General features: G+C 63.1%; 1 protein-coding gene across 7 annotated transcripts in view; it reads left to right on the top strand.

Annotated features, from left to right (window-relative positions):
* Positions 1–20,728, top strand: part of SEPTIN9 (septin 9) — a 144,273-nt gene extending 123,545 nt beyond the window's left edge. For all 7 annotated transcript variants that reach the window (XM_059378415.1, XM_059378414.1, XM_059378417.1 and 4 more), the window contains 9 exons: positions 9,352–9,543; positions 11,599–11,727; positions 12,113–12,194; positions 12,537–12,674; positions 13,266–13,383; positions 14,247–14,342; positions 14,628–14,724; positions 17,808–17,859; positions 18,837–20,728. In XM_059378415.1, the coding sequence (XP_059234398.1) occupies positions 9,352–9,543; positions 11,599–11,727; positions 12,113–12,194; positions 12,537–12,674; positions 13,266–13,383; positions 14,247–14,342; positions 14,628–14,724; positions 17,808–17,859; positions 18,837–18,972 (1,040 nt within the window). In that variant the 3' untranslated portion in view covers positions 18,973–20,728. The remainder of the gene's footprint in view (positions 1–9,351; positions 9,544–11,598; positions 11,728–12,112; positions 12,195–12,536; positions 12,675–13,265; positions 13,384–14,246; positions 14,343–14,627; positions 14,725–17,807; positions 17,860–18,836) is intronic.
* Positions 20,729–23,043: the final 2,315 nt, after the last annotated feature.

Here is a 23,043-nt window from a genome sequence, read left to right as displayed (position 1 = left end):
GTGCCCCTCCCTGCTCGGCCCGCCTTCCCGGAGGGGGCTCTGGGCACGGGGTCACCTTGGCCAGCGCCCCCATCACCCCACTCACCCCAGGCCTGACCAGAACTGCACAGGCATGGTTTGTTTCGTAACTTTTTGGGGGAGGGGGAGGTGAATTTTGATGTCTTTTTCCACGTAGCCCCTGGGGGTGGGGAGGCTGCCCCCTCGTAGCCCGAGAGCCCTGTCTACTTTCTGTTTTCTCAGATGACTTCATCAGCTGGAGGAGGCAGCACCCCCAGCCTCTGTCCGGTCTCCCCCCAGCTCTGGGGAGCATCTGCTGACAGTGCTGCTGATAGGAGGGGGGGGGCAGGGGCAGGGGAGGCAGAAGCCTCCCTCTTTAGGGGGACATCCCTGATAAGAGGAAATTCCACGCTGTGACAAATGGCCGGTTTCCATCCATCCACGGGGGCGGGTGGGACCTTTTCTTTCTCTTTTTAACTTGGCAAATATTTGCCAAGAACTAACGGAATCTCTGTGGTCAGCCGGCCCCTTCGGACCCGGTGGGCGGGCTGGCTGGGGCTGGATTCTGGGTTAGCTTGGGGGCGGGGGTCCCGGTCATGCTGGAAGGTTCTCTGGGGTGGGAGGAGGCTCCGGTGGGTGGGTGGGCCAGGGGGCACAGTCCCTGATCCTGCAAGGCCAGTGGGTGCTGGAAAATGGGCTAATAAATCCTTGACACAGGAAGTCGGAGGGCTCATCCCAGCCCTGGCTGCCTGTCAGTTCTCCAGGCTGCCTTGTAGGAAGGGAGCTCAGGCGGCTTGCAGGTCGGAGCCTGCTCTGAGCGGAGAAAGACGGATGTCTCGCCCGGCCGAGAGTCCCTGGGAGGGGGAGGCGGGCCTGCAAATCAGGAACAGAAGAGGGCCTCTTCCAGAAGGGGGTGGGGTGGCCTGGTGAGAGGTGGCCGCTGTCCAACTCGGACTCTGCCGGACTCGGGCCAACTGAAGCGAAGAGCTTCTTGAGATTTGAGACTCCTGCCTGCACGACGGCGGAGAAGCTTGCTTCCACGCGTCCGGCGGGAGCGAAGCCCGGGAGCCTTGGTGGACGGTAGGAGCGGGGGAACCCCCTCCCCGCCTTCTCCGCCTTTGGGGCGTCTCTGGTCCTTGAAGGAATGAATGAAACGAATGAGTCAGAAGGGGATGGCACGGTCACTGCCGGGTCCTCTCCCAGGTCCGCAAAGGCTAGGGCGGCCTGGGAGATCTTCCTTGATGGATGCACACCCCCACCGGCTCTCCCCACACGGGAACCAGAGACTGCAACTTTGTCTTCGGCAGTCGGCAGTCTCGGGGGCCGCCGCCGCCGCCGCCGCCGCCGCCGCCGCCTCCTCCTCCTCCTCCTCCTCCTCCTCCTCCTCCTCCTCCTCCTCGGAAAAGGGAAGGAGCTCCGGAGCAGGAGAAAAATGCAGCCCTTTGCATATGCAAATCCCTTTTTTCTTGCGGAGGCGCGAGCCTTTGTGCTCCTGTTCTAAGCCTGAGTTTCAGGCCGGAGGGCGAAGTCTCCGGTTTCTGGCATCCCGGTTCCCGACCAGACTCCCGACGAGGCACTTCCTGCCTCGTACAACGTGTGAAGTGTAATTTGATTTGGAATTACTTATCGAATTAGATGAGGCGTGTGTGCTTTTGAAATTCAGCCCTCGATCCCCGCCCGCACAAATCTGCAAAATTTGGTCATTTATATTCAGTGTTTTCCATCTTTAGAAGGGAACAGGAAGTTCCCCTGCGACGTTTATGGGGAGCTTGTAGCGGCTTGGGTGGGTGAATGGGGGACAAGGAGAAACGAGCAAGGAGCAGAGGAAATGGAGGAGGTCCTGTTTCCAAAGCCCTGCAGGGGGCGAGGCCCCTACACTCCCTGCCCACCCCCTGCACATGGCTGGTTCTCACTGGCCCTCTCGCTGCAGCTCTGGGAGGGAGACCCCCGGCCTTGAATCATTTGTTGAATGAATCTGTATTGTGGTTCTGGTCCCCTAGGACCCTGTGATCTCCCCACCCCCAAGTTTTTATTTATTTTTGACAGAGAGCACAAGCAGGGGGAGCAGCAGAGGGAGAGGGAGAAGCAGGCCACCCCCTGTGCAGGGAGCCTGACCAGGGGCTGGACCCGAGGAGTCCAGGATCTTCTTCCACAATTATTGTTTGTAGCCATTTTTTTAAGATGCAAAGCAGTTCCGTGTGTGTGTGTGTGTGTGTGTGTGTGTGTGTGTGTGTGTCCCCGGTCCGTCTGTCCGGTCCCCAGCCCCACTGACTTCCCCAGGTTGGCTAACAAGCACCTCTCCCTCCCCTACCCCTCACAGCCAGGAGTGGGGAGGCCTCTTTGAGGCCCCTGTGAATTGGTCAGCTCAGCCTGGGGCGACCTCCAGGAAGTGAAGTTTGGGGATGGGAAGGGGCATTTTGCTCTCTGCTGGGATGGCTCCATGGGGAGCTTGCAGAGCAGCAGCGTCCCAGGCCTCTGTGTCCCAGGCCTCTGTGTGGGGCCTCTGCTGTGTCAGGGCTTGTGTTCTTTGCCCCCCCGCCCCCCGCCTTCCCTGGGAGTTCTGCGGCCTGGAGAAGGCCCCTGGACTCTGGGACTCCTATACTGGGCCCTGCGATTACTTTAAAGGAGCTTGACCAGCCAGGCTTAGCCTTTAGGTGGTTTTCTCCCAGGTTGTGGGGGCTCAAATGCTGTGCCCCTTGATAGGCCTGGGGCTTCCCTACAGGGAACTCCCTTCCCAATCGGGTGGGCATCTCCCAGCAGCTGCTGGGGAGAGGGGGCGAGAGCTCCGGGCCTCCCATCCCTGCCCCCGCGGCAGATGCTGCCTGGGTCTTTGCTGGAGGACTTGGCCTGTGGAGTCGCCCTGCTCTGAGCAGGCTCGCTGCGGTGCGTGAAGGACCACGGCTGGAACAGCGCTTGGGGCGCCGGGAGCCCCCAGGAGACCTTGGCCGTTGTGATCAGCGTCAGGCCTGCATTTGTTCTCGTTCATGCCAGACAGCGAGTCTTGGACCTGCCGTGTGCCGGCGCCGCTCTGAATGTGGCGGCTGAGGGCCCTGGCTCGGGGTCCCGTGGAGGGGGGCGTGGGAGGGAGCACGTCATCCTAACGCAGTCCCTGTGGAGACTGCTCAAATGCAGGGTGTGGGCTCAGTAGGGGACTGCGGGGACTCGAGGTGCCCAGGCCAGGGCCTGCAGGGCTGCAGGCACCGGGGGAGGTTGGGCAGAGGGCAGGAGCAGCTCCCCTCCCTCCGCCCTGCATCCGGGCCTCGTTGCTGGGGACGAGGAGCATCAGCCATCCGTGTCGTGGCCACGGGCTTGGGTACTCCAGAGGCGTCTGCCCGTGTCCCCTCGGCCTGCACTGCAGAGCTGTGCGCGGTCCCAGAGGGTAGACTCCAGGCACCTGGGTGGGGAGTGGGAGCAGCCACTGAGCCTGGAGGTTACCGGCTAGAGGGCAGTCTTCTCTGGGAGAGGCCTTGGGGCGGGAAGAGAAGAGGCCCTGGTGGGCCCTGGTATCCCCAGGAGCCCATCCTCTGACCCCCTAGTGCGCCTACCTGGATCTGCTTGGTGACCCTGGTTCCCTGCCTGGGCCCGTCCGGTAGCCTTCTAGGTGTCTTCGGACCGGTTGGCCTCGCTCTCTGTTCAGGCACTGTGGGCGGGTGGTGATTGAGTGAGGCCTGTTCAGACAACAGTGGCAGAGTCCCCGGGCTCTAAGAGCCAGGCATGGAGAGGATTGGGGTGAGCTGAGCGGATGGCACGGGCCTGACCCCGAGGGCGCTGTCCCGGGGCCAGCTGCGTGCGATACGGGACCGGCCCCCGTGGCTGCTGCTTCTGCCGGGAGCAGAGTCAGGCAGCAGCCCAGGGCAGAGGAGTCTGGTGCTGGGGAGGATGGAACTTGGGGGGACGTTGCTGGGATGCAGAACAAGGCAACAAGACCCCCAGGGAGGCGGCAGGCTGCTGGGGCAACCCCTGGGTGTTGGCTTCCAAGTCAGGCCTTGCAGGCCTGCCCTGGTGCGCTCTCCGCAGCCGCCGCCCAGGAGCTGGGCTGCAGTGTGCGCGGCCTCAGAGGCATCCCACCCAATAGCGGGCTCCTTTCCGGGGGCTGCCTTTCAGCCAGGGGAGACTTGGTGGCGCCGGGCAGGAGGCCATGGAGGGGGTTGGCTCCAGGCTGCAGGCAGAGAGGAGCGGGGTCACCGGGTGGGGCGGGGGGAGTCCTGCACTCCTTCCTACGTAGGTGACCTTCTGCCACAGGCTGAGTCACACACGGAGCCTCTTGGTGGCAGGGTTCCTCCAGATTGGGACCGGTGGCCAATGCCACTGCTCTTGATGGCTCACGTTCCGTGGGTCGTCCGTCTGTTCTGTTGCTGGAGGTCGTAGGTACTTCTCGAGGGCCACTCTCTGGGCGAGGGGTTGGGGGCATCACTGAGCAGGCCACGGTGTCAGGTTCAAGGAGAAGGGAGCAGCGGTGGGGGGGGCGGTGGTCAGGAGCCACAGGGCCTGTTTTCTGCCCAGGTAGACAGTGCCACTGTGGCAGGGTGGGGACCCTGCTAAGAGCCACGGGGAGCCATGGCCGGTACCCGAGGCCCGAGACAAGCACCGCGCAGGCCACAGAGAAGTGCTATATTGCTCTGACGGTCGGACGACTGTCCAGTGACCATGCCTCGCCGAGGGTCCCCTGGGTTCTGTGAGTAGTTAGGCTGGATGCCTGCGGGGGCCCAGAGCAGGGACTCTGGCTCTTGCACGGCCGTGCTCACAGCAGCGTTATTTACAGACGGGGGAGACGGCGCAGGCGTCGGGGGATGGATGAACCGATAAACAGTGGAGTGTCAGGCAGACGTGGAAAGGGAGGCCATTCCTGCCCCTGCGGCGACACGCAGGCTCCGCGAGAGAAGCCGGGTGCAGGGGACGGGGCTGCGCGAGGTCCGTAGGCCTTTGAAATCCACAGTCGGAAGGTGGATGCGAGGCCACCGGGGTGTGGCAGGGGAAGTGAGAGGTCAGTGGGCGCGGTCCCTGGGGAGGGTGATGGACGCATTCTGGAGGTGGCTGGTGGTGATGGTGCACAGCAGCAGGCATGGGGCCCAGAAGCAGACACCGAAACATGGTTTAAATGCCTGAAACTTGATGTTATATAAATGTTACCACAACCAAGAAGATAATTAGGCTGGAGGAAGGGATAAGCCAGTGTGTAGGGTCACCCCAGCCTGGGTGGTCTCGAGCCTTCTTTCCACGGTGAAGGTTGGTGGCCTGGCGGGCAGTGACGTCACCCTGGGCCTGAGAGCTGCCGACAGGGGGCGGTGGGGGGGCGAGGGGAGGAGGTTGACCCCGGGGCCGCTGGGGTGGGAATGAGGCTGCACCAGGGCCCAGGCCCTGAGATAAAACGGGCATCCCCTTCTTGGAGGAGGGGAAGGAAAGTCATAGCAGTTTGCTGTCTTTCCACATTGCCTTGTCCGAGAAGCAGGCAGGAACAGTGAGCAAAGGCAGGTGGTGCTGTGTGACCACGAGTCAGTGACTTAACCTCTCTGAACCTGGCTTTTCCACTTTGAAAAAATAGGGCTCTTTGGGGGCATCTGGCTGACCCTTTCCATCTCAGGGTTGTGAGTTCGAGCCCCATGCTGAGCGTAGCAGTCACTTAAAGATAGGGCCTTTTTTTAAAAAATGGGGCTCAGGGCACCTGGGTTGGGCCTCTGACTCTTGGTTTCAGGTCTGGTCGTGATCTCAGGGTCAGGGAATAGAGCTGTGTTGGGCTCTGCGCCCGGAGTGGAGTCTCCTTGGGATCCCCCCCCCCCCCACCTCCCTCTGCTCCTCCTGCTCATACGCGCGGTCTGTCTCTCTCTCTCGGATAAATACATCTTTAAAAAAGCAGGACTCCCCCTGGTTCTGTTTAGCTGATGACGGTGCAGAGGGGGTCCTCTGGGACATAAATGTGAAACTTCTTTCATGTGAAGAACATCCCTTTGCTGTTTGTAGCATTTCACAAAGTTCGGGTATGAAACAGAAATTCAGGTGCCGGGGCCACGGGACAGAGGATGCGGCCCTGGCCCCAGGGAGGGGTCGCTGGGGGACGTGGGTCGGATGCAGGTCTGACCATTGTCGCGGCGGGGCTGTGGGCCAGGCTGGGGCCGCAGAGCCCTCCTCCCCCGAGCCCGCACCAGGGGGACAACTCCCAAGACCCCAGTCATTCCACGAGTGTTGTTAGGGGGTCCCCTCCCTGTACGCTCTGGACGGACGTGGGGGTCCACCCAGGCTGGCTGCCGTGCTCCCTGGGGCTCACGGCGTGTGTGTGATGGGGAACACGGATGGTAGCACATGGCCCAGCAGTGAATAGGAAGCTTTCGTATTGAGTAAATGAAGTGACGGTCGTCACAGGTTGGCCTGGCTATTTCTGATGGTGTTTCAGGGAAAAAATAAATCACTCTGCAGACTTAAGTTTCCCCATTTGTGAAAGAAGTAGATGGAACTAGAATTCTTTGCTATCCAGTGTCTTTGCCCTTTGCCCTGGGTCGCTTTTTAAATGTAAAGTAATTGAAATAATAAAATGAAAAATTTGGTTCCTTAGCGGGACCGGCTGCATTCCCAGTGCTGGGAAGTCACATGTGAAAACAGGTGGCAGTTCCTCAAAAAATTAAAAATACTAATGCCACGTGACCCCGTAATCCCGGAAGAACTGGAAGCAGGGTTTCCAGATCTCGCACACCTGTGTTCCCAGCGGCGCTAGTCACCAGAGCTGAAACGCAGAAGCGCCCCAGGTGTTGATGGAGGGACGGATAGGCAGAAGGGACTCTGAACCTTAATAGGACGTTCTGACACTCGCTACAGTGTGCACGAGCCCTGAGGACGTGATGTTAGGTGAGATAAGCCAGCCCCCGAAGGATAAACACTGTAAGATTCCTCTACACGGGGCTCCCTGGGCCTGCAGATTAGAAGGTAGAATGGGGGGGGGTGGGGAGTTGGTGTTTAATGGGGAGAGAGTTTCACTTTTGCAAGACAGCATTCTGGAGACGGGTTGTACAACAGCGTGAATGTCCTTCATGCCATGGGACTGAGCACTTAACGTAGGTGATGGTGAATTTCATGTTCCGTGTATTTTAGCACAGTTAACGCTGTAGCCCCCCATGGCTGCCGTATCAGGCGGCACGGGCCTGGGGTCCTTCCATCCTGGAAGTCCTCTGGGACGGCGCTGGGGGAGACGGTCTCTGCTGTCCCTGCCAGGTGGCCGGAGCAGCCGGGTCCCGGGTGGCTCTCCGTGGAAAGCAAGGGTTCAGAGAAATCGTCTGGGGCAGGTTGCCCTGATGGGGCCTCTGCTTCTCCTGTGGTTGGGCGGGCGGGGTCCTGCCTTCTGGCCCTGCAGAGCAGTTGTGCTGGTATCTCCACTGGCCGGGAGAGAAGGGGCTTGCGGGAGGGAACCCTCACCTGTGCAAAGGCCAGGCCCTTCCATCGGTGATGGGTAGGGGGTTGGGGGAAGAATGGGGCTCGTCGCGTTTTTGTGATAATTTCTGAAGCAGGCGCTGGTGGCAGGATGTTTGCTTTGTGGTTTGAGTTTCTGCCTGGGCAGGGGGCGGGTCGCTGGAGCCCAGGAGGCAGGGGATGAGGGCTGCATGTGGGGGGGGGCGGGGCCAGTGCAGGCCCCCCGACCAGACCCAGGGGCAGCTGGAAGCAATTTTCGGTCACGTGGGGCCGGGCCCAGCCGCTGGCCTGCAAGACAAGGCCCCATGTCTGTGTCCAGGAAGCAGCCGCACGGCCACATGTTCAAGGCCAGCTGCTGCGCTGGTCTTTGTTTATTTAAAGATGCTGGAGCTGGGGACAGTCTTTCTGAAGAGGGGGCAGTGGCAGATGCCTTCCGGGTGCTGCTGGGAGGAGGCCCCGTGGCTGTCCTTGCTGTCTCCTGGGTCGCTCGCCTTTCCCTGGCCTGGGAGTGCGGTGGGCAGCAGGGACCCGTGGGCTCTGTTACTGCTCGGTCCCCGATTCCGGGAAGGGGGAGTCACGGCGCTTTGTCCGGCTGAGAAAACGGGGAAGTCGAGCGACGTTGTGCAGAGAAACCACCCACGCTCTGATTTCTGGAGTCTGTCAGCTCATCATCCCGGCCGCGGAAGGAGAGGGTGCTGGGCCCCCCCCGCGGTCACCTCCCTCTGACACTTCCACAAAGCAGAGGTGCGGCCACCTAGGTGCGAGCCGGTTGGGCCCACTGGGGTTTGGCACTGGGGTTTGGTTGTCTGGGAGAGTCTGGTCGCTTCCCCAGGAAGTGGAAACCCCCGTGTCCCGTGTCCTGTGCATGAACCCCGCCCGCCCCTACCCCGCCCCAGCGCACACTTGGGAGCGGGGTTCCGAGGCTGATGCCCAGGGAACCAGCCAGCCCCTCCCTGGGGGGGACCCTGGAAGATGTTAGGATGCACCGTGTGTGTTCCTGGGAGGGGGAGGGAGCTCACCGTCCTCCTCAGTGGTTGGGGGCTGGGAAGGCCACAGGGGGACTGAGAGGCTGGCCAAGGAGAAGTGTGGATAGGCGCGTGTGGTGTATCTAGGGGTACTCCAGGACATGGCCGATGTGCTCCTGGTAGACCCTGGGAGGGACCCATGCTGTTCTGAGCACCCTGACCAGCTCCACCGGGGGAGTGGCCCTCAGGTCCCCACTGGGTGCCTCTGGCCACTCCTTCTCCAGGCCTCTGACCTGGGTGTACAGACTCTTCAGGGCAGGAAGGGAGGGAGGTTCTGATCTGCAAACTGCAGAGGCTTGAGTTATTTCTAGAAGCTCAGTCCTGCCTGCCTGTCCACAGACCTGGAAGCAAAAACTGGAGGTGTGGGGCACACAGGTGCCAGGCAGAGAGAAGGACCCCTCCCCTGGGTGGGGGTCGGGAGCTGCCCCAGAGCCCCAGAGCCCCATCTTCCCTGCTGTTGCCTGGGAACCGCAGAGCCCAGGAGGGGCATACTCTGTCCCCGTCTATTTACGGGGACCCAGGACTGAACACACCTCACCTGGGAGCTGCAGGATGATAGCCGGGTGTTCTTCATCCTGGCTCACGGGCTGGCCCCACCATTCAGCTCTTTGGCCCTGAGGGTCCTGAGGCCTGTGGGAGCCTGTTTGAGCCTGTGATGGAGGTGGGTGCCCTGGGGCAGGGTGGAGGCTGGGAAGAGGAGGGCTGGGGTCAGCTCTGCCTTGGAGCTGAGGGAAGGAACCTGCTAGTAGGCAGCTGCTGGGGAGGGGTGGGGCTCTGCCGGTGCTGTGGTGGGGGGGGCCTTTAGGTCTGGGGTCTCCTGTAAGGGTCTCCTGGGCAATTGAGCCTCAGTTTCCCCGCTTGAGAAATGGGGTGGTGGTCGGTGCTTTGCAGATGCCTGTGTCAGACCCCCTGACTCCCCCCGTTCTGCCCACAGCCCCCGAGGCGGCTCCTGGCTGTGTTGGCGACATGGCTGAGACCCCCAGAGACGCCGGGCTGAAGCAGGCGCCCGCGCCCCGCAACGAGAAGGCCCCCGCGGACTTCGGCTATGTGGGCATCGACTCCATCCTGGAGCAGATGCGCAGGAAGGCCATGAAGCAGGGCTTCGAGTTCAACATCATGGTGGTCGGTGAGTGTGCACCCCACGCTGGGACCCTACACCGCGGGCTTTGGGGCTCAGTCCGCTCCTCGGAAGACGGGGGTGGGCGCACCTGGCCCGCAGGGCGGATGGCACGTGGCACCGAGCGTGAGCCCGTGTGTGCTCCTGCGTGCGCCCGTGTGCCTGCCGGGAGGGCGGCAGCTCACTGACCAGCAGCCTCACCCCCTGCCCTCTCCGGGGCTCCGTCCTGGACTTCCAGTGACGGCGCCAGCCCCCCCACGGCCAGGAGGCCTTGCTAGAGGCTTCCTGGTGGCCCCGGGAGAGCCGGATGGGCCCCAGGGCAGGTCACTGATAAGCCCGGCCTGATCCGGGTTGGGGGCCAGACGTGGGGGTGCACTGGGCCACCTCTTGTTCCTGAAGTCCTTGGGGCCCCATTCGGTCCTCGCAGACGCCCTGTCAAAAGGGTGTCCCATTCTGCAGGCGGCAGTGAGGCCCAGAGGGGGCCTGGCACGGTCTCTGCTCACAGGGCGGGGAGACCAGAGCTCTGCTCCCTGGGCCAGGCGGGCATCTGTTTGGGGGTCTGCGGACCCAGCGTGGAATCCCGGCCTCACCTGCCCACTCAGTGGTGTGGTGCTGGTCCTCCCTTTCCCGGGGCTTACTCATCTGTAAGATGGGACCCCCGGGAGGGGCAGATCCGATGCCGCGTGCGGCTCCTGCATGGCCATGGGCGCTAGAGGAGTGGCAGTCGCAGAAGCAGCAGCGGGGGGCGGGGGGAGCGGAGGACGATAATCCCAGACGGTTTGGCGTCTCCCAGACACCAGGCACGGTGGCCGGGCTCTCTGACGTAGCTCCGGCCTGACCTGGCAGGGACGCAGACAAGTGGGCTGGGGGGGGGGGGGGGCGGGGACAGCCGGGCCCAGGGGTTCCCGACGTCCACCTACGGCATCCTGGGAGCTCACGCTTTTTCTTGACAGGTTATCAAAGTTGGAAAATCGGTATAATTTAATTCTATAAAATCCATGGGCTAGTGTCGCATAGAGCAGCTCAGGGAAGGGGTGAGGTGCTGGGGCTCCACGTGCGGGGTCGTGCCTGTGAGGTGCTCCCGGTGTGGATCCTGAGGTGGAAGGTTGTTTCGGGGCCCTGGATCAGGCTGTGGGGTTCCCATCCCCGCACTGGGCTCTGTGCCTGTTTCCTCCTCCGTCGGGCGGGATGACGATGGCCCCCCGGGCAGGCAAGGGCGTTACACAGCCTCCCTGAGGACAGCGGCTGGCGCATGAGGGGGGAGCACTGTGAGCAGAGCCCGGGGTCTGCGGCAGCGGCTGCAGGGCCAGCCCCCCTCCCCCCACCATGCCCTCTGCCTTCTGCCCTCCTGCTGTAGGCGGGCCTCAGGTGATGTGAGGATTGGAAACAGTGAGGCCAGGAGTGTTTCTGGGGCCCAGGGGTCTGGGAGCCCCATAGGGGGCGGCCTGAAGCCCCGGGGGCTCCCTCGACTGCCAGGATCTGTGGACATGGGCACTGGCCAGTGGCTGTTCCTGTTCCTGGTGGCGAGACCCAGCTGCCCCCCATCTGGCTGCCCCCCCGCCCCGTCCTGCCCCAGCAAGAACTGACCAGGTGGCTTCTCACTGAGCCCCGTGGTCGCTCAGCTACAGGCTTGAATGCTGAGTGTGCTGGCGGTTCTAACCTAGATGACCCCGGAAACCAGGCAGAACCCTGCAGTGCAGCGGCCTAGCGCGGTTAGACTGTGGCAGGTTTGCAGAGCCTCCCTCTTGTGGTCCTGGGGCTCTGTGGAGCTTTTCCTTCAAACCTCATGACCTCAGTGTGTCCAGCTGTGAAGAGGAAAGCTGCATCAGGGGGCCCAGCTCCCCCACGTGGCCTCCCCGGTGCTGCTGCTCTGCCTCTCAGCTCCTCTGGGGGGCCCTCTGGGTCCTGCCCCAGGACAAGGCCCCACTGCCTGGGCATCCCAGCCCTTCCCGCCTCTCGTCCTTCCCTGACTTGGGGCCCCACTGAGCGGGGCCGAGGGACAGCGCAGCGCCCAGGTACTGCCGAACCACCGGGCCCACTGACCGGCTCTCATCCTCTCCCCAGGGCAGAGCGGCTTGGGGAAGTCCACCTTGATCAATACCCTTTTCAAGTCCAAAATCAGCCGGAAGTCGGTGCAGCCCACCTCGGAGGAACGCATCCCCAAGACCATTGAGATCAAGTCCATCACGCACGGTGAGTGCCGGGGTGGGGCTGGGGGTGTTGACACGGGGTGTGGGGTGCTGCATCCTGAGTGGCCAGGTTGAAAGTCCGGGTCAGGGATGGTCTCCGGGAGCCCTGTAGGCCCTGGTTGGAGGGAGCCCCCTGGAGACAACTGAGTTTTACAGCAAAACCCATGGGTAGGAGCTGCCCAAGTCAGCAGTCACCAGGCCCTGCCGGAGGCGGTCCTCCCTGTGCATCACCTGGGGGATCGTCGCAGGTCCCCGGGGGGGGCACCCCAAACGGGCCTTGGTGGGGCCGGGCTGGTCAGGTTCCTCCCAGGCAGGACCCAGCCTACCCCAGGTTGTCTGTGGGGGTCCAGGGTTTCCCCCTGAGCTTGGTGGGCTCTGTGATTCTGCAGATATTGAGGAGAAGGGCGTCCGCATGAAGCTCACGGTCATCGACACGCCGGGCTTTGGGGACCACATCAACAATGAGAACTGGTGAGGACCCCTGGGGTTGCCACTGCTGGAGGAGCGCCCTGACGGCCGCCGGGGCCTGTCTCGCGGCCTGCTCCTCTGCTGAACCCTCCGCGGCCCCCAGATCCTGGGCCAGCGTGCAGTTCCCCTGAGACTCGTGACCCCCGCACCTGCTGGGGTCAAGGGTCAGCACGGGAGGCTGGCTGGGGAGCTCTCGGGGAGGCTGTGGTCTCTGCTCAGACGGCCCCGCAGCCCGGGTCCTCACACTGGCAGGCCGAGGATGGGGCTGGGACGTTGGGGGAGAACGGGCAGGAGCCGTGCCTGGAGCCGTGCCCCGGGGCGGGCTGACGGGGCCTGTGCTGGCAGCTGGCAGCCGATCATGAAGTTCATCAACGACCAGTACGAGAAGTACCTGCAGGAGGAGGTCAACATCAACCGGAAGAAGCGCATCCCGGACACGCGCGTGCACTGCTGCCTCTACTTCATCCCCGCCACCGGCCACTCGTGAGTCCCCCGCGGAGCCCGGGCCGTGTCCGTGACGGCCCCTGTCACTGTGCGGGAAGAGCGGTTACAGCTCTGCTCCCGGTGGAAGACGGTGGCCGCCACTCGGGGTCCCTGCAGTGCTGTCGCCATGCCTTCCCAGGACGGGCTTCCGGTTGGGGGCGGTGGCACACTGGAGCCAGTGGGCCAGGCTCTGGGGGGCACCCTGGGCAGTGGCCTGTCCTGGAGCCCTGGCTGGGTGGGCCCAGAGCTGCTGGGGGCTTCCTTCCCCCACTCCCTCCTCTCCCCTCCGAGGGGACCCCTCGCCCAGGACGGGGCTCAGAGCCGGCGTCACACCCCGTGCTTCTGTCTGGTAAATGCCCTCTTCCTCCTTCTTGTCCCTTGTGTCCCTTCTTTCTGGCGAATGTCCCTTCTTCTTTCCTGTCCCTTGCTTAGGGTTTGGCCAGCCATGGCCTTACCCGTGTGTCCACACCTGGGAGCCCCCGCGGATACCTGAGGGCCCTTTCTCAGCTGGAGGCAGCCCTGCCTGCCTCGTTCTGTCGCCGTCCGTCCGTCCCCCTCAGCTTGTCGCTCACCCACACCATTCTGCTTCAGCCTCAGGCCCCTGGACATCGAGTTCATGAAGCGCCTCAGCAAAGTCGTCAACATCGTCCCTGTCATCGCCAAGGCTGACACGCTGACCCTGGAGGAGAGGGTCTACTTCAAACAGCGGGTAGGGCTCTCCACCTCCAGCCAGGCTGTCGGACGCAACCCGCCAGCCTTCCTCGGGCGCGAGCAAGCCCAGAGCGGGCGGGGTTAGGTGGCCGCGTCCTCCGCCGCCGCAGTCCCACTCCAGGCCGCCGTCTCCGCAGGAAGGTGCGCCCGGGCCTGCGGCTTCCCGACAGGCCGCACGTCAGAGCCACCTGGGGAGCCGGGAGGACGAGGCCGCTGGGCCCCACGGAGCCTCCACCCCCGGTGGGCATGAGCGGGGAGGCCCCTAGGTCTCATCCCCAGAGCGCTGGCCGTGCTCAGCCGTGGCCCCGGGTGCGGGGATTTTCCCAGCAGGCTGAGGGGAGGATTGTGCCCTCGCCGTGGGCGCGTCTGCCGGAGGGAGCGGGCCACTGGGGGTCGGTGCCGGGGGCAGAAATGACGGGTGTGTGCGGCGCATCCGCGCGTGGGGGAGCCGGGGCAGCAAACGGTGGGGACAGTCGGACACAGGCAGGTGCACGCCGGGCTGCGGGGTCCCAGGCAGCACCCAGGCCCCGCCGTGACAGAGGGTTTCCAGGTGGAGCTCGAGGGACAACTCGCCATCCCAGAGCTGCTGTCTCTGGGGTGTGCCAGCCTACAGAGGGAGGACGGGGAGACGGCTTGGGACTCCGGCGGCTGCACCTGGCTCCCGGCGGGCCTGCAGCTCCCCCTCCTCCACTTGGGAGGCTTGAGAACTGGAGTATGAGGGTCACCAGCCCCATAGAGCCTGCCCTTGGCCCCAGGCTGGGCCCCCTCACTTTCTGGAGGTCACAGTGTGGGCCAATCCCAGTGGGTCAGTCCAGCCTGCTGTGCGGACGGCACCCACATCTCTCCCCTCCGGATCCCCAGATCACCGCGGACCTGCTGTCCAACGGCATCGACGTGTACCCCCAGAAGGAGTTTGACGAGGACCCGGAGGACCGGCTGGTGAATGAGAAGTTCCGAGTGAGTGCATTGGCCGTTCCCGGAGGCCCCCGATTCCTGCTAGAGGCCACGGCAGGGTCTTCGTACTGCTCCAGTGGGACTGGGGAAGCGAGTGGGATGGGCCTGAGCCATGGGAACGTGTTCTCTGGGCCGGAAGGAGTCAGAGCCCAAGTGTTCACATGGGGCTCTCTCGGGCCAAGGGTCTCCGTTCTTGGGGGCCCCGGGCTCAGGGCAGCTCCTCCCCGGGGCCCAGGAAGCTCACTGGCCTTCGCACACACGTGACCTGTGCTGCCTGTCCTTCCCTAGGAGATGATCCCGTTCGCCGTGGTGGGCAGTGACCACGAGTACCAAGTGAACGGGAAGAGGATCCTTGGCAGGAAAACCAAATGGGGCACCATCGAAGGTAATTGTCAAGCTGCTGGGGTCTCCAGATCAGAAAACTCAAGCCTCTTCTGCCAGCCTGGAGCTTGGGCACCCAGGCCCCAGCCGGGTGCTCCCGGGGCCTCATCTGTGGCATCGCCACACTCAGCCGCCGGGAGGGGGCCAGTGGCTTGTCTGGGGCCCATGGCCGTTAGCTGATGGAGCTGTGCCTTCACCCCGATCTCCCAGGGGACAGGGAAGTATCCAGAGAGAAAAGGAAGGAGCCCTGAGGGGTCCTGCCGAGTTCTGGGTTTTGGTGTTTCATAGCCATGCTGTGTGACCTTGGGCAAGTTGCTCCACCTCTCTGGGCCTAGGACAGTGCTGGGAATAGCGCTGTGAGAACAGCTGTGAGAACCAAATGGCGCGCCCCCTGCCAAGGTTTCCGGGACCCCACATCTTGTTGTCCTGCGGCTGCTGTAACGGATGACTGAGACTGGGTGGCTTGAAACGGAAACGTCTTCTCCTGGTTCTGGAGGCCAGAAGTTAAGGCATCAGTATGGCTGGTTCCTTTCAGAGCCCCTGAGGGAGAACGTGCTCCAGGCCCCTCTCCTGGTGGCTGTCAGCCATCCTCCGTGTCCCTTGGGCGGTCGGCAGTCCCCACTCAGCCTTCGGACTGTGTCTCTGTTTCTTGCTCAGGAGGCCATCTGCCTGTCATTGGCTTAGCTTCCCCTGAAATCCATGGTGATCCCCTCTTAGGGTCTTTACCTTAATTACATCTTCAAAAAAAAAACTCTCCAAGTATCCAAGTAGTCCCCATTCATAGGTGCCGAGGGCGTCGGCTGTTGGACATGGTTTGGGGGACATAGTTGAACCCCCTTTGGGTGGTGGTGCCCGCGGCAGGCTGCTCTGGGCACCACTTCACCCTCCGCTCTGTCCGTCTCCCTCTGTAGATTAGAGGATGCAGAATGGACAGGTTCGAAGGTCCACGTTGTCTTTGTTCCCGTGGCTGAGGGCCCGGCGTGGACAGGTCTGGAAGGTGCTCACCAGCCGCCGGGCCCCTGTCTCCCACCCCCCACCCCCGTGACACCGGGCGAGTCCCTCGATCCCCCAGGCCTCAGTCTTCATCTTCACCATCCTTAAGATGGGTGCTGTGTGTCAGGACCTTAGCAAAATGACGGACTGTCTCAGACTTGTGAAACTTTGGGGCAGCAAACGCCCTTAAGAAAGGGATCCTTGCGACACGGGACAGGGAGCTCCCTCCCTCTGTGCCTGCTCATTTTACATACGTTATCCCGATGCCTGCTTAACTCCCCCTCCCGCTCCCACCCCTGCGGCTGACCCTGCACCCTCCTGCAGAGAGGACCAGGCTGTGGCACCCAAGGGTTCGCCCCTGCCCTGCCAAAGCCTGGGCAAGGCGTGGAGCGGCCCACAGACCCGCTGCAGGGTGTTTTCCAGCGTCTCCTGGATCTGCGCTTCCGCAGCCCTCCCCTCCTCTAGGGGTGTCTCTGCGGCCGCTCAGGTCCCGGCCACGTGGGCGGTCTCTCTGTCAGGCTTACCTCATCTCTACCCCATGCTCTTCATCTCTACCCCATGCTCTTCAGGAACTCTTGGCGCAGGTGCCTGTTCTGGGGGGTGGAGAAGTGTGGGATCAGAAGGGCCCATGGGGACTGGGGACACAGCTGCCCAGGGCTGGATACACCTCTGCTGCCCCCTGGTGGCCAACTCCGGCCCACAGGCTCACCTTGGGGTTGTGAGAAATGGCCCTGTGGCCCCTATAGGGACCGTTGCAGGGTGGTGGGTCTCCCGCAGCCTTCGTGAGCACCCCGGAGATTTCTGCCTCCCCCCCCTCCGCGTCCATCCAGCCGGACCCCGCACTGAGCTAGCGGCCCTTCCTCTCCTGGGCCTTGCCTGCTCTAACTGACCCGAGGCCGGGCCGCCCTGTGCTCTTCCCCGGCCAGCCTGGTGAACGTGCCCGCTGTCCTCCTCGTCCCTCAGTCCCTGGTCCTGTTTCTTTGATCCTGGTTTTCGCCGTCCTGAGACGGTGCACCCATCCTCGGAAACTGCCTGGCGTGTTCAGGAGGAGGGTGGGGTGGGAGAGAGCTCGTGGTTAGCTCATCGGGAGGTGGGTGGCGTTGGAGTCCCACCTTACAGAGGAGGAAACTGAGGGTCAGAGAGGCCAGGAGAGGCAGCAGCCCCACGCGCACACTCCCAGCCGTGGGGCTCCCATCTTCCCGCCAGCTCTTTCCACTTCACGTCAGTAGCAATGCTGCGTGTGAGTCTGTCGGCAGAAGGTTCTAGTGCGGGCACAGCCCCGTGCCGGTGGGAGGAGGGCCGGGCTGTGGCAGGCAGGCCGCCATGGGAAGAAAATCGCAGGGCTTGGCAAGGGGGGGACCCTGGGGCTTCGGGGCTTTTTCTCCCCAGCTTCCTGGGGGCGATGGGGGAGACAGGCCCGTTCCCTGCGCTCTGAGCCCCGATGCCCCAAGACCACAGACGGGGAGGCCTGGTGGTGTGTTGGGTGCATGAAGGTTTGATGACACACATGAGTCATGCAGCAGAGCCCTCGGGGGCGCGGGGACACTGCCTCTCGGGGGGACCTGGAGGCATCTGGGGGGCCGGTCCTCCCACGTCCACAGAGCTGACTGCTGTCCTGCAGCCCGTGCTTTGGGCATCGGCATGTAGCCGGGCAGCGTAGGGTTCCTGAGCTCAGCGGCAGTGATGACCAGCATGGGAGAAGGCCCAGCAGGGCCCAGGTTCCCTAAATGCCACCTTCGGTCCCTGCCTGGTTCCATTGTCACCACTCCCTGTTTTCAGGGTCCCCTGGGACGTGCTGCTCTTCTCAGGAGATGCCCCTCCCCCAGCTCCCAGTGAGGAGCAGTGGCCCTAGTGGCCCTGCTGGACGGGAACCCTCTGGGGGGTGGGCGCCTGGCAGGGCCTGCCTCAGGGTGTCTGCAGAGTCCGGTGCCTGTGGGAGCCCAGTGCTCCCCTGTGGGGTGGGGACTCCCACCCCCACCAGCCCACCCACCCACCCACCCAGGCTTCTCTTGGCTCCTGAACTACTGGGGGGAGGGGAGAGGCAGGGCGGGGGAGGGGCTTCGAGTGACCTTAAAGCTCTTTTTGTCTCCTCAGTCGAGAACACCACCCACTGTGAGTTTGCGTACCTTCGGGACCTCCTCATCAGGTGAGAGAGGGCTGTGGGGTGTTGGTCTTGGCCCCCCGAAGGCCCTGAGAGGGCCTGAAGTCAGGTGTCCGGGCAGTGGGGGAGCAGCCAGAGGTGCTGGACAGTAGCTGACCCGTCCTCCCCCAGGAGGACCTCGGAAGCCCATTGTCTAAAACAGCTCCGTGGAAATGAAGCAGAAGTTAAAATCCTTCTTAATTGTGTGAAGACCCCCCCGCCCCCGGGAGGGAAGAGGCTTGGTTCTCGGCAGTGCAGCCTTGGGCCCCGGGGGTCTCTCGTGCCGGGCATGGAGATCGTGTCCCCCATCCCCATCCCAGTGTCTTCTGACCCCACCACTCTGACCTGGTTGAGGCTTTCCCTTAGTTTTCCTTGAGCTCAGATAGGGAGTGGCCGCCCTTAAGTCGTTAGAGAAGGTGCTTTGTGGCTGGATCTGGGCGGGTGATGAGACAGTGGGGGCATCTGCCGTGGTACCAGGAGCTCCTGGCTTCTCTGTTAGCAGATGGGTGCATTCTAGGCATTAAGTGGCCGTCCCTGGGTGGGGGCGGCTCTTGGTTTGGGGGGGTGGACTGTGGCTTCTGGGAGTGACCCCACTGTGTTGGACAGCCTGACTGCCCAAGACACCCACTAGGCCCTTCCGAGTCTCCTGTTGGGCTGTGAGAGAGGGGGAACCTGGGCACAGGACTGATGAGCAGGGTCGACCCGCACTCCAGCTCAGGGTGTAGCCCCAGGACCTGGTGCTTCTTGGTGGCAGCAAGGACATTTGAACGCTGTTCCCTCTGAGTGTGCACCCAGCCCCTACCCTTGGACCCCCACGCCCCCTGCCGTACCCCAGCCTGGGCCCACTTGGCTGGGCCTTACAAGCCCTCCTGGGGGGCCCCTGAAAGCCAGGCAGGAGGGATGGGGTGCTGGGGGAGCAGGCAGTGGGAGTCCCGGCTCCGGCCCTGTGGGGTCAGTGCCCGTGTCCCCCCCATGCCCCGCAGGACGCACATGCAGAACATCAAGGACATCACCAGCAGCATCCACTTCGAAGCCTACCGTGTGAAGCGTCTGCACGAGGGCAGCAACGCCATGGCCAACGGCGTCGAGGAAAAGGGGCCGGAGGCCCAGGAGATGTAGACCCACCCTGCCCCAGGACCCGCCCCTCCCCCGCCCTTTCCAGCACCGCCCCCAGGCCCGCCCACGTGCCCCGTTTTATTTTATATAATTTCCTCCACTTGCGTCGCTCTCCGCCCCTTCACACGCCGCCCAGTAACGAGGTCACATGCGCCCTCCTGCGTGTGTGCGTCCTTAGCTGCTCCGTGCGGGGCCTGGACCTGGTCCCGGGACGGGAGGGGCAGGAGAGGGGCCTCTGGCCCAGCGCCAGGCCCCAGTCTCTGAGCAAGGCAGGCCTGGGCGGGGCGGGTCAGGGGGGGGGGCGGCCTGGCCGGCCTGGAGCCCCTTCCTGCCTGCTCTCCCTACCCCGCCCAGGCCATAACTCAGACCCGTAACTCAGACATCCTCCCCCCTGGCCTCCCGCCCCAGGGGAGACTAGTTAATTCCATGAGATGCAAGTTGCCAATTGCTTAGAAGCGGGGAGGCCCGGCAGTGCCCGCCCGCGAGCCCGTCCTGCAGCAGAAAGTGCCTTTATCTCAGCCGTCCACGAGCCCGCCTTCTCTCCCCCGCTGTCCCCGCCGCCGGCACTGGGGACACATCGGAGAGAGGGGGGTGTCTCTTCATCTCTCCACCCCCCCCCCCCCACTTTGATTGAGCATGCAGGGGAAGGGAACAGATACCCCCCACTCCAGCCCCGCCCCGTGATTTGGGGGAAGGTCCCAGCAGGTGAAATCCGGTGGAGGTGCTGAGGGAGAGGATGTGACCATGTGGGAAGGAGGGGGCTGGGCCGTTCAGAGCGGCCCAGGTGACCCCAGCGCCTGCCTGCACCGCCCCACGTGACTGCGAGAGTGTTTCTGTCTGTCTGTCTGTCTGTCTGGATATCTCTGGCCTAAGATGCTCCGCCCGGGGTACACCCATTCAGCCCTCCTGGGCCAGGCTTTGCTCTGACACCTTGACCCCGGGAGCTTTTGTCACCCTAAATATGCCTGGGTTCCCGCACCCCAGAGCCCATCGTAAATACGCCCCGCCCCAAGGAGGGAGAGGTCAGGAGGCAGGTGTGCGTGGGCCCTCACTGGGCTGCAGCCCAGGCTGGCTTCTTGCAAGGGGAGGGAAGGGGATGCAGACAGGCCTGTGCGGGGGAGTGTGTGTGTGTGCGTGTGCGCACACGTGTGTGCGTGTGTACGATGTCCTTGCATTGTGTGTTCCCTCCCCACCTAAGACAGGAAGGACCCCTTAGCGAAACCGTGTACTTGCCGAATTGCCACGTTTTTGCCAAAACCCAGACTGCGAAGGAAACCTCCACCTTTGGCGGCGGGGCGAGGGCGCGGGGGGCAGCCTCGGGCGGGCCGGACTCGCTTTCCTTCTCTGTAGCCAGATCTCGGCAAATGATGTTTCACCGGCACCTGTTTCCACAGTGGCCTTTTGCTATGTGCCTCCTGAGAAATTCATCTTTTTGTATAAATAACAAAGTCTTGAGACTGTATTTCCTGAAATAAATGTCCAAACGCAAACCTGCCGGGGGGGGGGGGGGGCGTGCTCCTCTTCCTGATCCCAGAGGCGCGGTTCCCCGCGGGAGAAAGCCGGCCCGGCGGTGCTTGCGGGGGGGCTCTTCAACCTCGTGATGGGGAAGCCGGTGTCGGGGAGGTCAGAAGCCCGCGGGTATGTGGAAAGCCAAGGGCAAAGCTTTCCGAATGGATAAGGAGGCGGGAAGTTTCCCACCGCGAGGCCCCGCAAGCCTCTTTCGTTCCTGTATTGTCGGAAATAAAGTTTCTCTAGTTCAGTTTTGTCCTATCAGATCAAACCGTAGAAACTGGTCAGAATTTGACAGTAATTCCCTACCAGTGGCTTGTTCCTGGAGAACGCGGCCCCGAGGAGAGGGAGAGGTTCCGGAGGCTGCCATGGGCGCCTGGCTCTGCACGACAGCCCTCCCCCTTGCCCCGGGGTGTTGGGGGCCGGAGCCCTTTTCTGGGCATAACACGCTACCCTGAGCCGGGCCGTCTCGAACGGCGGAAATCATTCTGTCCTGGTTCCTGAGGCTGAATGTCCGTGGCGGGCGTGCGGCAGGCTGTCCTTTGTCCCGGCCTGCGCCGGCTTTCCTCCTTGTAGACGAGAAACCGATTTTGCGGAAGGCACCCCTGTTGGTTTGGGGGCCCCTCTTCAGGATGGGTTCGTCTCCTCAGTTCCATCGGCAAAGACCCTGTCTCCAAATAAGGCCGAGTTCTGAGGTTCTGTCTGAGGACATGAACTGGGGGCAGGGGCAAGTGCTCTTCAACCCAGGGCATCCAGTAACCCCCCTCCGTCGCTGGGCCCCAGGGACAAGGTGGCTGCAGAGGGCCCCGCAGCAGGGCTCGGATGTGGGTTCAAGGTCGGCTTGTTCTGCGGAAGGTCAGTGGGTTTCGTGTGCAAATGAATCAGTGGGCGGAGGCCCCATGAACCGCGGGCTTCTGGGGTCTGGGGTCTGTCCGGCACTGCCGACCCCTGCGGGGGGCACGGGAGGACAGAATCAGACCAGGGCGGAGCTGTGGGACCTTCATCTCAGGGCTCTTCCCAGCTCTCAGCGACGCTCTTGAACTTCTTGACGCTGAGGCTTCCCCTCCTCTCCCTCCTCCAGACTGAAACCACCCCCATCTTCACACCTGCTGGACACCCGTGTCCGGCAGCTGCTCTCTTGGGCCTGATCACCCCCCAGGGCCCAACGCCCTCTCCAAGCCTTGATCTCTGTTCTGGAATCTGGCTTCTTCCCCCAGGGGCTGGCTTACTGGGTCTGGCCAGTTCCCCGTCCCTGGCGCTGCTGGTCCCTCACTCACCAGGCTGATGGGGACCAGGAAACGGGCTCTGCCCAGCCCACCTGCACGTCCCTCCAAGGGCAGCCCAGGAATGCCGGTGGCGATGGGGGCTCTCCCACCCAAGCAAGCAAATCCCCTGCTCTCCATCTGGGTGACCAGCTGTCCCAGTCTACCTGGACATGGGGGGTTTCCAGGCATCTGGAACTTTCAGTGCTAAAACCTGGAAGGTCCTGGGTGAGCCGGACAAGTTGCTTACCCTGTGGAGACCCCACACCACCCTGCCCCCTCCCACCGATCAAGGTCATGGTCTTGGACTCCTCCGCCCAAGGGGCTCTTAAGGAGTTGGGCTGGTGCCAAGATATCCTGGGGTGAGCAGGGGCCTCCACGGCCAGCCAGAGCGTCAGACTGGCTCTGAGCACCTGTGGGGGTGGGATGTCCCCAGGGGGCTGTGACCAGGTGTCCCGTGCTCCCACATTCCCTGCTCTGGGCTGCAGGGTTTGACCAAACCAGGAGAAGGATTCAGTGAAGGGGCAGTTTTTGAGGGGGAGGGGGTGCTTTTCCAGACCCTCCCTTGTGTATGCCTTTGCATCCCGGGGGAACCATGCGGGTGGCCCCCACCAGGGGGAGAAACCAGATGGAAATCAGCTAATGGGTCTCTCTTCAGATCTGTATTTAGGGATGTGCCCCCTTATTGTTCAACGTGACATGAACCAAGCAGATGATGTGCAATGTGGGAGATGCCAGGAAAAAACAAACCCACAAGGAAATGAAAAACCAACCATCCTTCCTAGAGCTCGTTCTGGGGGCGGGGCTGGCGTCATTCTCATCTTGGTTCCTCTGCTTTGCCTCGTGTCCTGCTTGATTTGGTTTCAGGGGCACTGGGAAGAGGAAGTGGGGGGGCAGGAGGGCGAGGGGGTGCCATGCCGACCAGGCCAGACCCCCGTGTGAACAGCTGAGGGGTTTGGAGGCATCCTGTCTTGGGGACCACCCTGCAGGGGTCCCCAGCTCCCACGCACCCCTAGCAGGTGGCCGGATCCTTCCCAGATGAGACTGCCTGGTCCAGGCAGGAGCCCTCTGTCCCCGGCCCTCTCCTTCCCCCTTTCCCCCACTCACCCCCACACCAACCCCCTGAGGAAGGGGAAGGGGGACAGGCCTCTAAGAAGGTCTGGCCCAGCTCGGGTGTCCCAGACGGTGGAAATTGGGACTCACTGAGCAGACCAGATGCATTTCCTGCCTTGGCGCCTGGAACACTGCAGGTGTGTGCACGGCCCCAACCCCAGTCGGGAGGGGCCCGGGGAAGCAGAGGCAG

The sequence above is a fragment of the Mustela nigripes genome, chromosome 16, assembly GCF_022355385.1.
Source record: "Mustela nigripes isolate SB6536 chromosome 16, MUSNIG.SB6536, whole genome shotgun sequence".
Lineage (NCBI taxonomy): Eukaryota > Metazoa > Chordata > Mammalia > Carnivora > Mustelidae > Mustela > Mustela nigripes.
The sequence above is the reverse complement of the archived record's forward strand: the minus strand, read 5'-3'. Positions and strand labels throughout refer to the sequence as shown.